The 17,796-nt window shown below is 37.2% G+C and overlaps 1 protein-coding gene across 1 annotated transcript in view; it reads left to right on the plus strand.

The window, feature by feature from the left end:
* LRRC7 (leucine rich repeat containing 7) overlaps positions 1 to 17,796 on the plus strand; it is a 390,782-nt gene that overhangs the window by 328,415 nt on the left and 44,571 nt on the right. Inside the window, exon 22 of the mRNA XM_018045424.1 lies at positions 5,288 to 5,509. Within this exon, the coding sequence (XP_017900913.1) occupies positions 5,288 to 5,509 (222 nt within the window). The remainder of the gene's footprint in view (positions 1 to 5,287; positions 5,510 to 17,796) is intronic.

Genomic DNA, 17,796 nt, shown 5'->3' on the forward strand with positions numbered 1-17,796 from the left:
ATCATCTGTTGTAGCTGGTCTTCTCTGACACCACTCCAGTTGCCTCATTTTGGCCAAGCTGGGGTACAAGTCCAATTTTTTCATTTAGGATCCAGTGACACTTGAGGCAAAGTCTCCTCATTTTTGTTAGGGGACTGAAGTTCTGGCTCCCAGAATGTCTCCACTGATACCTAAGTGGGAGTAGCCCCATTGTACTTAAGCGATGGAGGATATCCTGACTGTCTCCTAAGACCTCTCTAACCAGCCTAATGCGAAGGTAGAGTGCCTCATTACTGCTGGGTTGGGGTGTGAGTCCATGCTCCTTGTGTGGTCTCCACTGACACCACTGGGTGGCAAGTGGCTTACTACTGGCCAGTGGGGATGCATTCACTGATGCCTCACTTGGCCTTCTCTGACACCACCCCAGCAGAAGTGTTGTGCCTTGTTAAAGCCTTATAAGGGTAGACGTCTCCTCTTCCCACTTGGTCTTTGCTGGCATTGTCATGGTGGGACCACAGTCCTTTCCATGGTGTTTGGCTATAACAGAGCAATTGTTATCTAAAAGTTTTCTGTCTTGCTAAGATGCTCTTTTTTCCTTGTCCTTTGGCTAGAGAGAATAGGCTTTTGTTGGGGCTTTCCTCATCTATCCTGGTTGGCATTTGGGGGATGTCCACTTTTTCAACTTCTAGTCTGGGATATATGACACAAAAATAAAACCTGAGAAATTTACTACCATGTTGTTACTTGGTCCTTAGCCTCTTCAGTCTACGTTCCAGAGTTCTCCTATATTTGTTTATTTATAACATCCAGTGTTTTTCATTGTTCTTAATGGAGGGAATAGGGAAAAGTATGTCTACTCTATCTACTTGAAGCAGAAATCCTACTGTGCTGATTTCTGACACTGAACCCTATCTGTTAAAAAAAAAAAAAAAGGTACTGCAGAGTATATGTTGTAGATTGTAAGTGATAGAACTGTTGTTGTTTTACAAAATTATTGAAACCAACTCATTTAAATGAGTACTGCTGTTTCCTTGAAATCAGTTACTTAATTATTCCTTGTAGATGTTTCTGTGTTGTTGACATTGGTCCCAAATATCTTTATAACTCTTTTGAACTCAATTTTAGAAAATGAATTGTATCCATTTGAGTATTCTCAGTGGCATAAATTGTCGTCCTTTGAGGCTGTGTTTAATTTTTGGAAGCAATTACAAGTGGTCCAAGAGCCAAGATAAGTAGTAAAACAGATAGCCAAATTGAGTAATACACTTGTCAGTCTTTCCTAAGAAAATAGTGTGAATCACAACTTGATGTAGTGAAAAAATATCATCTATTTTATATCATACAAAACCCCCCAAACATTTCAAATTTCCACAGAATAACGAGCTATGGGATAAATTGTATATGAATAGTGCCATTTGGTATCAAATCACATTTTTTTTCCTGTGGCTTTGACAAAAATATTTCCTTGGGATGTTTGGAGTTTTTCTCTGTAAACCTTGACAGTGTTTTTGGGTCAACTTGAAAACATCATCTTCCATACTATTCTCCTCAAATACATGTTATTCTGTTCAACCTCCCTTTGAAAGTTCAAAACAAATGTCAAAGCTTCTCTATTTCTTTTTATCATTCAAAATGTGCAACTCAACCTTTATAGAAAACTTCATGTTCAAATTCTCCTTCAGTATGAGTCAATGTTCTCATAGCTAACCCTCTACTTGAACAAATCCAGTCACTTGACATTTTCTACATTTTCGTCAGTCCTTTATACTTCTTCATGAGCATCCTTATTACTTTCTCAAGCCTCTGTGCAAGTCAAAAAAAACTTCCTCTTTATAGTCCCTCCACACCATAATTGTTCCATTAGATGTCTTGTGTCATTTATGTTTGGTTAACTTCACATAAAATTTAGTGTTAATTCTTTGCTTTCTATAGCTGTCATTGCCCATCCCCATTTATTGCACCCTGTAGCCCCAACAGAGGGTGAAAGAATTGCTGCTGATGTGAGCAGAATCATTTTACAGAATGTTCCTTCCATGCCCACTTTATGTTTGCCAAGCCATCTGAGAACATGAGCATTATTATTTTATAATCATGAGAAGATTGCTAAATACACAGAGCATCCTCCTGTTTGCTTAAGTATAAAGTTCTAAGTCACATACATAAGATCTAAAACTAGATAATAGACCTAATTCAAAAAGTAGGAATGGCTCTTTAGCAAATTAAAGGACTGCTAAAGAAATTTGATATACCCTTCCTCAACAACCTGATACTTTTGTTTCTTTTTGTGGTTCCTTTTCATTTCATAGTTCAACTATTGGAGGGAGAGAGACAATTTGGGGGAAATGGTTGTTGCACTATAATTTTGCATTTAAGAACATGAACTCTGATTGTCAGACAGCCTTGGTTCAAATCCTGGTCCAGCCAGTTTCCCAGTTGTGCAAATTACTTGGGACAGTTACTTAACCTCTCCAAGCCATAGTTTCCTCCTCAGTAAAATTAAATAATAACAGCTAATAATAATTAATCCCTTAATACTATTGTAAGGGTTAAAGGAGATAATATGTGTAACATAAGTTTTAGCACATTGTCTGGCACTTAGTGTTTGGATGGTAGCCACTGTTTATTAAATATAAATTACAGTGCCAGTTATTAAAGATGTTAAGTATGATATGGTGCTTGCCCTGAAAGGTTTCAAATCAAAGCATAATTAAAGCTCAAACTTTCCAATCAGAAGGAAAAAAATAAGCCATAAAAATTATTTTTTTAATATAAATTAATTTATTTTAATTGGAGGTTAATTACTTTAAAATATTGTATTGGTTTTGCCATACATCAACATGAATCCACCATGCATAAAAATAATTTTAAAGGCTATAATATAATACATTTTAAAACTATAGCATACAGTTTTTTACCCTTGAGTAGACCATTATCAGAATATTCTAATCAATGAAATTGTGGCTAAGCAATCATTATTGATTATCTCATGTGAATTATGCTCATAGGACTCGAGCTGTGTTCTGGACCCCTCTAAATTTGGGGGGCTATAAAAATTCTTTTCTTGTCTGTCACTTTCAGTTAAACAGCCAGTCTTCCTCTTTTCCATTGGCTCAAGCACTAACTGAAGACCCATGAATACTACATCAATGGAGACAAGAAGAGGATATAAAGTCAATTGATTGTTTAGTAGTCAAGCCAGTCAGTCTTGGTCAGCCTATACCCCCAGCTTCTCTAAGTCCAGGAAACTATTTTCTCTAAGTAACTCAGCAGGCCAGTGAGTTCATTCAGAGTACAGTAGCTCAAAATGTGATACTGGGCTTATCATGGTTTTCTTCTCCTACCTAACAAGAGAACATGAAATTCCATGGAGGTATGAGAGAATGGAATTTGCAAAAAGGGAATACTTGACCAAAAGTGCGTTCAGTCTTCTAGAATGGCTGAGAAAGTTGTGACATCTTTCATTTAGATTTCTGAGAAGGAAATAGATATATTAGAGAAATACACATTTGCCTATTATGAGTTTATCTTAGTTGTGCTTATGATGTCATAGTTTTGTGATCCCTGGTTACATTAGACAGTATTGGTATGATAATTGTTTTGATATTGTGCTGTGTTTGATATTGTACCTGAACTTCTTTTTGCATCTTTTCCTCCAATTTCTTGTGACTGAAATATCTTTACTGGTTTTGAATGTTAAAAAAATTGTACATGATAAGACAATCAGTTGGATATCTAAAATGTAATCAAATGATTTTTTACTTTGCCTTGCATATTGCCAAATAGTAATTTTTAATATTTTCTTAGCTGAAATACCTGTTGTTTGAAATCAAACAACATGCCTTCCCTCTCCAAATGATTTTCCAATGATCACTGTCATCTCCTTATATCCCTATGTTGCTCTTCTGTAAGAACCTTAAATTAATGAAGTCATCTTTTCCTTGAATACTTGTTAAATAAATTTTCCTTGTTCCTCCAATCTGACTTTTTCGTAGTAATCAAAAATCTTGGTTAGTCAGGAAAATTCACCAACTTTCATAACTAATGAATTCTTAGGTGAAATTTACTTTTAAATTCCAAATTGCCTACCCTTAAAACATCAATAAGAAAGACAATGAATTCAGAACGTAATCCCTCAGATCCTTTCATAATGATGGTTTATGAAAGACTGGACTGGGTAGCCATTCCCATCTCCAGGGGATCTTCCCAACCCAGGGATCTAACCAGGACTCCCGCATTTTTCAGGCAGATTCTTAACCAGCTAAGACACCAGGGAAGCCCAAGAATACTGGAGTGGGTAACCTATCCCTTCTCCAGTGGATCTTTCTAACCCAAGAATCGAACTGGGGTCTCCTGAATTGCAGGTGGATTCTTTACCAGCTGAGCTACTGGGGAGCAACCATACGTGGACTGATAAATGATTGCTGTTGCTTTAAATGGGGTACTGATGAATCTCTGAAAGCTCACATCAAGATCTGCATGCAGAGCTCATTTCAAAGACCTTTGCATAGCTGGGCTTCCCTCATGGCTCAGCTGGTAAAGAATCCACCTGCAATGCAGGAGACCTTGGTTCAGTCCCTGGGTTGGGAAGATCCCCTGGAGAAGGAAACAGCTACCCACTCTGGTATTCTGGCCTGGAGAATTCCATGGACTGTTTGGTCCATGGGGTCACAAAGAACTGACAGGACTGAGTGACTTTCACTTCACTTGCATAACTAGTGCCTCTACAGGCTAGACACAAGAATTTCACATGATTAATTTTAATGGAATTTTAAAATTCCCAAAAAAGTATTCTTGGTTTAATAATAGAGAAAATTAATAAATATCAATTGTACTCACCAAAACAAGCTTCCTATACATATGTGTGGCATGAAGACAAATATGGAATTCAACTCTTTTGCTTCAGAATTAGGAATTAGTTTCTATCATTTCCCCCAATGTTTCACATATTACATTCCTCTCCCTGCTATTGTTCAAAGTGAAATGCCAGATGGTTCACCTCTTTATTTTTTAAGTTCTGACCTTTTCTTCTTGAAATTTTTCAGACTGAACATTGTTCCTTTAAAAGGGGGTTAAAATCACCTTTGATAAGCTATCAGATGACTACGAATGTATTTAATGTGACCTTGCTCTGATATTAACATTTTCACAGACCACAGTAGGCAGACCCTTACTGTTTTTTCATTATCTTTTCCAGCCATGGCTGAAAGCCCAAATGATGCCACTTTACTTACTCTGTGCTTTTTTCCCCCCTACTTTAATCACATCCTTTCAACACCACAAATCTTCTGACAGATTATCTTCTCCACAGGCAGGCAGCCACATCCAGACCTTGATGGGCTCCCAAAGCCTTCAGCATCGTAGTCGGGAGCAGCAGCCATACGAGGGAAACATTAACAAAGTGACCATCCAGCAATTTCAGTCACCATTGCCTATTCAGATCCCCTCTTCACAGGCCACTCGGGGACCTCAGCCTGGACGGTGCTTAATTCAAACTAAAGGGCAAAGGAGTATGGATGGATATCCAGAGCAGGTGAGAGGAGTTCTTGTAACTGATGAATTTTTAGGAAATGTTTGGATAAGTCCCAGCAGTCCATGGTTTGCCTTCCCTCATTAATGTAGCATGAGACATGGTAATGTGTCACCATGTTGAATGGATTGAAGCCCTCTTTGTTGCGATTTTACTGTCATTTTCAGTGGTTAAGATCTACAACATATAGTAATTGATGGTTGATTAAAATGCCCATTTCACATAGAGAAAAATTGATGAATTGGGATAGTTTTTCTGGTTTATCCTGTACCTTTTTCTACCTACTCTCAACTCTGATTTAGCTTTTCAGCACAGCTTTTGAATGTTACAAAGTGCTTCAGTGAATTAGGTGTAAATACAAGGCCTTTGGTGAAATTAACAGTGTATAAAGTAAACTGTATATTCCCTTCTATTTGTGGGGTTTTTTTTTTAAGTTTTATCTTCTAATTGTTGAATAACACAGAGATAAATCTTTGCTATGATCAAAATGATAAAGCAGTTAGAAGGGAAACATTCCTGAAATGCTCCAAAAGCTATTGATAAATACCATGTAGTTAAAAAAAAAAAAAAAATTGCTGCTCTTCTGACCTACCTAAAATTAGGATTTGGTTTTCTATTGTAAAATCTTATTTTCTTCCTTAAGGCTAGAATATTGAATAGGCTCTCATCTTTTGAGTCATATTAAGCTTAGAAAGTAAGACAACAAGATCTTAATACTCTCAGAAAATTAATTTCCCTTATTTCATTCTGCAGATAATAAGGCAAAGCTCCTACTGACTTCACTAACCCCTTAATATGGTTTGTAAAGGTTTCACTTTATTATTGCTTACTCAAAGCTTCACAAATCACCCTTCTCATTTTCTAAACATATCAAATAAGATTATCTTCATTCTCTAGCTTTTTCCTTTATGCTATTAAGAGTCATTTATTATTTGGATCCCAGCTGTTCTAGAAATCTCCTGTGTTTCCTAATACCCTTCTTGAACCTGAGATTATATATTAATCATTCTCAGAATCACAGTTTTTTTATGATAATTTTCTTCCTATCTTGCCTTGATCTAGGCCAAGTGTTAGATTTAAGGTAAAATAAAGCAGACAGATGTCTTTAATCAGGTAATGAGTTGAGGTTTTTAATTCTCTAGAGATTTTTAAAAGTTAATAAAGTTTTAAATTATGCTTTACCACAGGCATCTTAGGTTAAAAATTGTTCATGTCCTCTTCACTACAAATATCGTAACTTCAATCTAATTCTCTGATTTAATTATTCCTGTTGTTAGCAGACATAATTAATAAAATGAGTTATTACAAAAGTTCTTTCTCCCAGAATCAGCACATTTAAATCCACTGAGATCAATACCTTCTGTTTCACCTACTTTTAGTGATAGGGTTAGTATTGTTATTTGTTGTTTTTTTGCTAAGTCCTGTCTGACTCTTATGCAACTCAGTGGACACCAGGCTCCTCTGTCCATGGAATTTTTCAGGCAAGAATACTGGGATGGATTGCCATCTCCTTCTCCAAGGGTTAGTATTAGCATGCGGTTATTCTGAACACTCTAATTTAAAGGCCTTTTAGCATTATTACTCCAAAAATACATAAATTGTATAGCTTGACTTAATAAGAGTATTACTAAGTTTTAATTCACGTACTTATTAAATTTAAAACATCATAGAGAATGCATTTATAGTCATTGCAAGTGTTTTGCAGCTCTAAAAACATGAGGTATCTTTCAATCTGGGAGGTGAAAACTTGAACATTCAATGTTTGCATTAAGGAAAGTACTTAAGTGTAATTACTTTTAAAATCCCCAGGTTTTTTTCTGCCTTGGTTTCAGGCTGAAATGGTTTGCAATGCTGAGATAAAAACTGGAGTGAACATGAGGAAGTCTAAGGACACTTTAAACAAATAGTACTAGTCCCCAAACAATGCTCCCCCTTTCCCTGAGTTACAAACCCAGAGACAGTTTCTCAGAACATTTTTTATGACTCAGACTAATAATTATCCACTACCAGTGGCAGGCTGACACATAGACATCCTGGCTCATTACAATGTGCATCTCTTCCCAACTCCACCTTCGGTGACATCACACTGATAAATTGAAATTGTGAAGATAATTACACTAGGGAAATCAACACTACAAACCAGGGGCCTCACCTTCCCCCAGCCAGCTCTTAAACATTTCCCAGTACATCACCAACTGCTACACTGCTTTCTTTCATATCTGTCTTTTTCTAACCTCTCCACTTCTTCGTTTAGCTCTACAACAAGGGGTCCCCAATCTTTTTGGCACCAGGGATTGGTTTCATGGAAGACAATTTTTCCACAGACCTGGGAGGGGGGATGGTTTGGGGATGATTTGAGCACAGTAGAGTTCACACTCCTGTGAGAATCTAATGCCAAAGCTGATCTGACAGGAGACGGAGCCCAGGTGGAAATGTGAGCAGCAGGTAGTGGTTGAAAATACAGATGAAGCTTCACTCGTTCACCTGCCACTCACCTCCTGCTGTGTAGCCCAGTTCCCAACAGGCCACGGGCAGTACCAGTCCATGGCCCAGGGGCTGGGGACTCCTGTGCTATAGCATTCAACAAATGCTAGAATACTAGGAATAGGTCTCAGAATTTGGAGTTTGAGTTTAATGGTACCTTTTTTAAAGTGTGTGACTCTGACCAAGTCTTTAACTCTTTCATGAGGTTCTGTTTTTCTCCTTATAAAATGAGAACATTACCACCCACCAACAACATTCAAAAAGTTTTGGGGACAGTCAAATGATACAATTTTACACATATGCATGCACATGCAAAATAAGTTTGGCACTAAAGAAACTGGAAACAAAAGACATAGAAATACAAGATTTTAAGAATTAAAATACTAGATGTTGCTTAATGATTATCAGTACCAACCTCCCTATACAGATAGAAAACAAACAAAAAGAGGCTGAGGAGATTATATAGTTCACTCTCATAATAAAAATATTTATGTATTTTTTACATTCCTAAGTCACTTTAATTTTGAAAACTCGGACCTCTCTAATATATATGTGTATGCGTTAAAAGCAAGACGTTTTCCATATTTAGCAAGAAAAAATGGAGGAGAATATTTAAAACATTTAAGATCTGTATAGTTTTGCATGAAAATTATAGAGCAATGATTGAAGTGCAAAGACCCAGGAAGTAACTGACAATTTCTAATATAGGCTTTAGACATATAAATCAAAATCCTGTATCTTCATAAGACATTTTTAGTGGTGCATTGAAAAGACCAGTAAAACAGTTTTCTTAAATGATTACAGCAACAGTGTAAAATTTGATCAAGTACTGCATAGAAAAAACCTAAGTCATTCACAATTTTTAAGTGCAAGGAGACATCATAAACATAGTACCAATAGATCTGCTGCTGCTGCTGCTGCTGCTGCTGCTGCTAAGTCGCTTCAGTCGTGTCCGACTCTATGCGACCTCATAGACGGCAGCCCACTAAGCTCCTCTGTCTCTGGAATTCTCCAGGCAAGAACACTGGAGTGGGTTGCCATTTCTGTCTCCAATGCATGAAAGTGAAAAGTGAAAGTGAGTCGCTCAGTCGTGCCCGACTCTTAGCGACCCCATGGAAAACTGCAGCCTACCAGGCTCCTCCGTCCACGGGATTTTCTAGGCAAGAGTACTGGAGTGGGGTGCCATTGCCTTCTCCAATAGATATGCTAGGTATAGCATAATAAAGCACAGTAATTTCTATGAAAGTTTGGAGATTTTTACTTTTACAAAAGAATCACTTGGGATATCCCTGGTGGAGCAGTGGATAATGCTTAATTATAATTCTTCATTAAGATTATAATTCTCAATAATCATCCACCTGCCAGTGCAGGGGACATGGACCTGATCCCTGGTCTGGGAAGATTCCTCATGCTGCAGAGCAACTAAACCTGTGAGCCACAACTCCTGAAGCCCACACAACTAGAGCCACTGCTGCCCAAGAAAAGCCTCTGCAATGGAGAATGACCCTGCTAGCCACAACTAGAGAAAGCCCACACAACACAACGTAGACCCAGCACAGCCATAAATAAATGAATAAATAAAAACTTTTAAAAAAAGCAATCACTTATTGGAATGCTATAGGTATAAACGACAGAACCAATTACAATGAATCTACATTTTTTTTTAATTCAGGGAAGAGAAGTCTGAATGAAAATAGGACAAGAAGGGACAATAGTTGCCATATATTAAGTGTCAACTATGCTATTTATATTACATGTATTGTATCTGTGCTATATATACCAGGTACCTTGCACACAGGCCTGGCTTCAGGATGTGTGATCTGTACAGCCGCACCAAGTCCTGCACTTGGACGGGCCCTGCACTTGGTTTAATGCTCTGCTATCACCAATTTGTAATTCTTAATAATCATTAAACAAGGAGCCTCATGTTTTCATTTTGCATCAGGCCACACTAATTATATAGCTTGTCCTGCTTGCATATCCTCTTGTACTTAGTGTACACAATAATCTTACTTACTTTTTATAAATGAAGACCAAGGCACAAAGAAAATAATATGTGAGAGGTATAATTGGTCAGGCTGAAATTTTAACCCAAGGCTGTCTAACCCAGAACCCAAGTTCTCTGTGCCAGTTTTACTATTAAATTAACCATATGAATCAGAAACTTGCTGTGGCCTCATTGTCCCCTTCTGTCAAATAATATTAACTGAACCTGTTTCAACTACAGTTCAAAGTTTTAGAACTGCTTTCTGTTCAGTCTCTCAGTCGTGTCCAACTCTTAGCAACCCCATGAACTGCAGCACTCCAGGCCTACCTGTCCATCACCAACTCCTAGAGTCCACCGAAACCCACGTCCATCGAGTCAGTGATGCCATCCAAGCATCTCATCCTCTGTCATCCCCTTCTCCTCTAGCCCTCAATCTTTCCCAGCATCAGGGTCTTTTCAAATGAGTCAGCTCTTCACATCAGGTGGCCAAAGTATTGGAGTTTCAGCTTCAACATCAGTCCTTCGAATGAACACCCAGGACTGATCTCCTTTAGGATGGACTGGTTGGATCTCCTTGCAGTCCAAGGGACTCTCAAGGGTCTTCTCCAACACCACAGTTCAAAACCATCAATTCTTCTGCACTCAGCTTTATTTATAATCCAACTCTCACATCCATACATGACTACTGGAAAAACCATAGCCTTGACTAGACGGACCTTTGTTGGCAAAGTAACATCTCTGCTTTTTATATGCTATCTGGGTTGGTCATAACTTTCCTTCCAAGGAGGAAGCATCTTTTAATTTCATGACTGCAATAACCATCTGGAGTGATTTTTGGAGCCCCCAAAAATAAAGTCAGCCACTATTTCCACTGTTTCCCTATCTATTTGCCATGAAGTGATGGGACCGGATGCCATGATCTTCATTTTCTGAATGTTGAGCTTTAAACCAACTTTTTCACTCTCCTCTTTAACTTTCACCAAGAGGCTCTTTAGTTCTTCTTCACTTTCTGCCATAAGGGTGGTGTCATCTGCATATCTGAGGTTATTGATATTTCTCCTGGCAATCTTGATTCCAGCTTCTGCTTCCTCCAGCCCATCGTTTCTCATGATGTGCTCTGCATATAAGTTAAATAAGCAGGGTGACAATATACAGCCTTGACGTACTCCTTTTCCTATTTGGAACCAGTCTGTTGTTCCGTGTCAAGTTCTAACTGTCGCTTCCTGACCTGCATACAGGTTTCTCAAGATGCAGGTCAAGTGCTCTGGTATTCCCATCTCTTTCAGAATTTTCCACAGTTTTTTGTGATCCACTCAGTCAAAGGCTTTGGCATACTCAACAAAGCAGAAATAGATGTTTTTCTGGAACCCTCTTGCTTTTTCAATGATCCAGCAGATGTTGGCAATTTGATCTCTGGTTCCTCTGCCTTTTCTAAAACCAGCTTGAACATCTGGAAGTTCATGGTTCATGTACTGCTTAAGCCTGGCTTGGAGAATTTTGAGCATTACTTTACTAGCATGTGAGATGAGTGCAATTGTGCAGTAGTTTGAACATTCTTTGGCATTGTGTTTCTTTGGGATTGGAATGAAAACTGACCTTTTCCAGTCCTGTGGCCACTGCTGAGTTTTTCAAATGTGCTGGCATATTGAGTGCAGCACTTTCACAGCATCATCTTTCAGGATTTGAAATAGCTCAACTGGAATTCCATCACCTCCACTAGCTTTGTTCATAGTGATGCTTCCTAAGGCCCACTTGACTTCACATTCTGGGATGTCTGGCTCTAGGTGAGTGATCACATCATCATGATTATCTGGGTCATGAAGATCTTTTTTGTACAGTTCTATGTATTCTTACCACCTCTTCTTAATATCTTCTGCTTCTGTTAGTCCCTACCATTTCTGTCCTTTATTGAGCCCATTTTTGCATGAAATGTTCCCTTGGTATCTCTAATTTTCTTGAAGAAGTCTCTAGTCTTTCCCATTCTATTGTTTTCCTCTATTTCTTTGCATTGATCACTGAGGATGGCTTTCTTATCTCTCCTTGCTATTCTTTGGAACTCTGCATTCAGTTGGGTATATCTTTCCTTTTCTCCTTTGCTTTTCGCTTCCCTTCTTTTCACAGCTATTTGTACGGCCTCCTCAGACAGCCATTTTGCTTTTTTGCATTTCTTTTTCTTGGGGGTGGTCTTGATTCCTGTCTCCTATACAATGTCATGAACATCCATCCATAATTCATCAGGCACTCTGTTTATCAGATCTAGTCCCTTAACTCTATTTCTCACTTCCACTGTATAATCATAAAGGATTTGATTTAGGTCATACCTGAATGGTCTAATGGTTTTCTCCACTTTCTTCAATTTCAGTCTGAATTTGGCAATAAGGAGTTCATGATCTAAGCCACAGTCAGCTCCCGGTCTTGTTTTTGCTGACTGTATAGAGCTTCTCCATCTTTGGCTGCAAAGAATATAATCAGTCTGATTTCAGTGTTGACTATTTGGTGATGTCCACGTGTAGAGTCTTCTCTTGTGTTGTTGGAAGAGGGTTTTTGCTATGACCAGTGCATTCTCTTGGCAGAACTCTATTAGCCTTTTCCCTGTTTCAATCTGTACTCCAAGGTCAAATTTGCCTGTTACTTTATTAGATGGAATAGACACTGACTGGAACTCACAGGAACATGTCCAATGCTTTAAAAAGCAAAAATACTCAACAAATGGAAAGTTTTATTATCAACAAAAATTTACCTCTGTATCCCTTAGTGTGGCCTAAAGAACTAATGAGTTTCTAATATGATTAAAGTGAGTTCCATATACCCCTGAAAATACATAATAAATTCTACCACCAGGGATATTGAATGGATTTAAATGAATGTCATTTGTAGCTAGCCAGCACACTTAACTTTTTTTAACCTTAAAGAAGCACTTAGTAAACTTTGATTTTCATCCTGAATGATGAAACTATCTCAACATTCAAACTACCCATCACAATAACACAAGGCAAAATATCTATGAATTCTAATTTAATACACTTATTTTTACATATTCATTTTTCATAGAAATTAAGTAGAAAGTCTGTTTTCAACTCTATAATTAACATAAAATATATGAAAGTGATTTTTAAAGCATAAAGTTCTGTCCAGATTCAAGGTATTAGTTTTTATAAACTAGAAATCTGATGTGTAATAATGCATATCTTTTTTAACAAATTACCTTCAACAAACTCATGTGCATGTCACTTGAAGTTCATTATCAGGGAACTCTACTTAGAAAAGGGATTATACAAATGACCCAATTTTGCTCTTTTTTATGGCTGAGTAATAAATATTCCATTGTATATATGTAACACATCTTTATCTATTCCTCTGTTGATAGATATTTAGGTTGGAATCTATAAAAATGATATAGATGACCTTATTTGCAAAGAAGAAATAGAGACACAGAGGTAGAGAATAAATAAATAGATATCAAGAGGGAAAAGAAAGATGGAAGGAATTGGGAGATTGGAATTGATACATATATACTATTGATGCTATGTATAAAATAAAGAGCTAATGAGAACAACTCTGTAGCACAGGGAACTCTGTTTAATGCATTGTGATGATCTGAATGGGAAGGAAATCCCAAAGGAAAGGGATATATGTATATGCATGGCTGATCCACTTTGCTGAACAGTAGAAACTACACAACATAGTAAAGCAATTATTTCAACAAACAATAATTTTAAAAAAGAAAAAATAAGGGATTATAATGCATAAACTATTTTGATTATTGACAAATATAATAGAGAATCATAGAATTGTATTAAACAGTGAGTTGAAGAAAACCAGAGAGTGAAGACTTGACTCCTTCCCATTCCACATGAAAATTCTTAGCCATCATATCCATTTTCTCAGCTCCTTCCTTTGTTTCCCAGTTCAAGTGACTATTTACCTTATCCTCTTATTCTCAGTAAAATAATACTTTATATCAGTTTTTCTCAACCTCAGCTGTACTTTAGAATCTTCTCAACTTTTTTATTGAAGTATAGTTGATTAACAATATTATTTTAGTCTCAGGTATACAGCATAGTGATTCAGTATTTTTGCAGATTATATTTCATTATAAATTATTGTAAGATATTGGCTATGATTTCCCATACTATATATCCTTGTTGTTTATTTATTTTATAAATAATGGTTTGTTTCTATTAATCCCATACCCTTAATTTATTTTTACCCCCTCCCCTCTTCCGTTTGGTAACCACAAGTTTGTTTTCTATGTCTATGAGTCTATTTCTGTGTTGCATATATATTCATTTGTATTATTTTTTAGATTCCGCATGTCAGTGATGTCCTACAGTATTTGTCTATCTCACTTATTTCATTTAGCATAATGCCCTCTAAGCCCATTCATTTTGTTGTAAATAGTAAAATTCTATCCTTTTATATGGCCTTTTATATTGTGTGTATATATATTACATCCTCTTTATTCATTTGTCCTTTGATGGGCACTTGGGTCATTTCCAAGTCTTGGATATGGTAAATAGTGCTTCTGTGAAGATAGCGGTTCGTGCGTCTTTCTGAATTAGTGTTTTCATTTTTCCTGGATATAGGCCCCAGAGTGGAATTGCTAGTTCTAGTTCTAGGCTTCCCTGGTGGCTCAGATGATAAAAGAATCTGCCATGATGGAAACCTGGGTTTGATCCCTGGATTGGGAAGATTCTCTGGAGAAGGGAATAGCAGCCCACTCCAGTATTCTTGCCTGGAGAATCCCATGGACAGAGGAACCTGGTGGACTACAGTCCATGGGGTCACGAAGAGGGAGGGAGGTTGTTCAGGAGCTTTGAAAAACACTAATGTCCGGGCCTCATTCCCAAAGAAACTGATTTCATTAGTCTGAATGTGAGCTGAGTGATGGGAATTTTTGAAACTCCACAGGTGATTCTATTGTGTAGCTAAGGCTGAGAAGTCATACTTGAGATATTCTACAGCTCAACAATGTACCAGCTGAATAATGTATTGTTATTAACACTATTTAGAAGCATACACAATTCATACATAACTTGTTGAATATTTTTAAAAGAAACTGAAATAAACGTTTTCTCTTTTGCAAATGTATAAGTAAAGTAAGTAAGTGTTAGTCACACAGTTATGTCCGACTATTTGCGATCCCATGGACAATAACCTGCCAGGCTCCTCTGTCCATGAAATTCTCCAGGCAAGAATACTGGAGTGGGTTGCATTTCCTTCAAGGCAAAGCATATTTGTATATGTAGAATACATAGACTCCAAAGCATAAATAGGAAGGAAAAACAGTTTGATGCTTCAGATGTTTCAAAATCCTTTCATATATTAACTGATTTCATCTAAGCAATAATGTGATGGATAGAGCAGTTCCTGTTTTATTGACTAGAAGCCTAAGATTTGAAGAAGCAGAACTAGAATTAAAATACAATTTCATGAGTGTACCACATTATAAGCTACAGCCTGCTGCACTATGGCCAAACACAGGGGTCAAGAGTAAGCTCACACTGGAAGAATAAAAATATAAAAAGTACACTCTAGAGTTTCTGTCTGCCCCAGACAAGAAAGAGGACATACCCGCTAATGAACCTAATACATCAGGATGGCCAGAGCTGCAGAGCTGTCTCCTACCAGGAGTATACATTCAAACTAAAGTTTGTGCCTGAAAGAGGACTTGTAACATTACATTAGAATTACATTAGAATAAGCTCAATGAGTTATACAAAGCAGTTCCCATCCATCATATTCAAAGACAAAAATAAATAAAGCTCAGAAACCCTCCCTGAAGGAGATGCTGTAGTGTACCCCAGAAGAAATAATTTTTAATACTTAATAATATGTGGAGCATATAATAATTCATGAAGCAATTGGCTAAGACATGATTTCAGACATTTCTTTAGATACTCTGATCAGTTGCCTGAAGGGCTCACAGGGTTTCCAGTTGAAAGCCTCAACTGGCTTTCATCTATCGGGACCAAGTGAAGAAACAACCATTATTCTGAATGCTTAATAGTTTAATATAAGAAGAAAAACTTGGAAATATTTTGGGGTTTTATTTATGAATTTTTAAATTAAAAGGCAATAATTTAATAAAAGTTATAGAAAACAGATATTAAGATGGTTTAATGTATATTATTTACTAAAATGATTTCAGGGACATCCCATACCTCATCCTGCTCCACTTAAAATACAGCTATTAATTCATATTTTCCTCATAGAATTTTATTCTTCAGTAACCTTAGTACTGCAATTCTGAAATTACAAATCATAATGTGACACAAATAATGTCTAACTCATCACAACAAATTCTACAAATTGACTTATGAATTTTATGCAGTTTTTATAGACAGTGGCATTCAGTAAACACTGTTGTAGGAATCAGAAGGCCTCTCTCAGTGTTCCACTAAATATATGTATGGTCTTGGTTTCCTTAAGTGTAAAATGAAGGAAATGAAGTGAATAACCTTTTAAATTCATTTACATACTAAAAAGATTGAGTTTCTGTTTTCTAGAAACGTATAGAGTTGGCAGTTTTTTTCCTGAAAATCTAGAAAATGCTACTAGAAGGATTGTATTCATCAATTTCTCTTTGAAAAAAAATCATTGTATTTATTTTCTGTTTTTGGCTGTGCTGGGTCTTCACTGCTGCGTGGGTTTTTCTCTGTTGTGATGAGCAGAGACTACTCTCTAGTCGCAGTGCGCAGGTTTCTCGTTGCAGTGGTTTCTCCTGTTGCAGAGCACACACAGGCTTCAGTAGTTGCTGCCCGTGGGCTCAGCAGCTGTGGTTCCTGGGCTCGAGAGCAGGAGCTCAATAGTTGTGGTGCCCTGGCTTAATTTCTCTGAGACATGCAATATCCTCCCAGATCAGGGGTCAATGTCTCCTGAACTGGCAGTTGGATTCTTTACCCCTGAGCCACCAGGAAAGCCCCTATTCATCAATCTTTCTATTAGGATGTTTCTTCAAAGATTTAATGAGCAATTTAGTTGGACTTGCATCTCTAATTCACAACAGAAAAAAATATATGAAAATAGAAGGATCAAAAGTAGCAACTGTTCTTAAATATTTATATATTTTATAACTGTTATATTTTTGAGCCTATTACCTAGGCTTTTTAGAAATTCTGGAAATGCAGAGTTTTATGTAGATTTTATATAATTGTATAGAATTATTTATCACACAAGCCCTGTTATATAATAACCCATAACACCAGGTACTAAAAGTAAAAGTAGCAGCAAATTTAATTTCAACCACGAAACATTCTCTCTACCTCTGTCAAGTCCCATAGTCAGATTCCCATCATCATGTCTCAGCATGTGGCTTGACTCTTTCTTTAAATTTTCTTCACTTGGCTATCACTATTCTGCTTGTTTTCCTCTTTCCTCACTAGCCTTTCCTTTTTTTTTTCCATTAAGATGTTTCACTCAAGAGTGGATTCTCTGAGCCAGATTTCTTTGTTCTTGTTTGGGGGTATAGTTGCTTTACAATGTTTCTTTTGACCATGCTAAGTTAAAGAATTCCTTGTAGCTCAGTCAGTAAAGAAACTGCCTGCAATGCAGAAGACCTGGGTTTAATTCCTGGGTCAGGAAGAGCCCCTGGAAAAGGAAATGGCAACCCACTCTAGTATGCTTGCTTGAAGAATCCCATGGATAAAGGAGCCCCAGCAGGCTACAGTCCCTGGGGTCACAAGAGTCAGACACTACTTAACAAGTAAACCACCAAGGACAGAAGAGCCTGGTGGCCTACAGTCCATGGGATTGAAAAAGAGTCAGACACGACTTAACTGACAACTAATCAACAAGTTTCAGAAGTTCACTGGGCATT

Source organism: Capra hircus, chromosome 3, assembly GCF_001704415.2.
Source record: "Capra hircus breed San Clemente chromosome 3, ASM170441v1, whole genome shotgun sequence".
NCBI lineage: Eukaryota > Metazoa > Chordata > Mammalia > Artiodactyla > Bovidae > Capra > Capra hircus.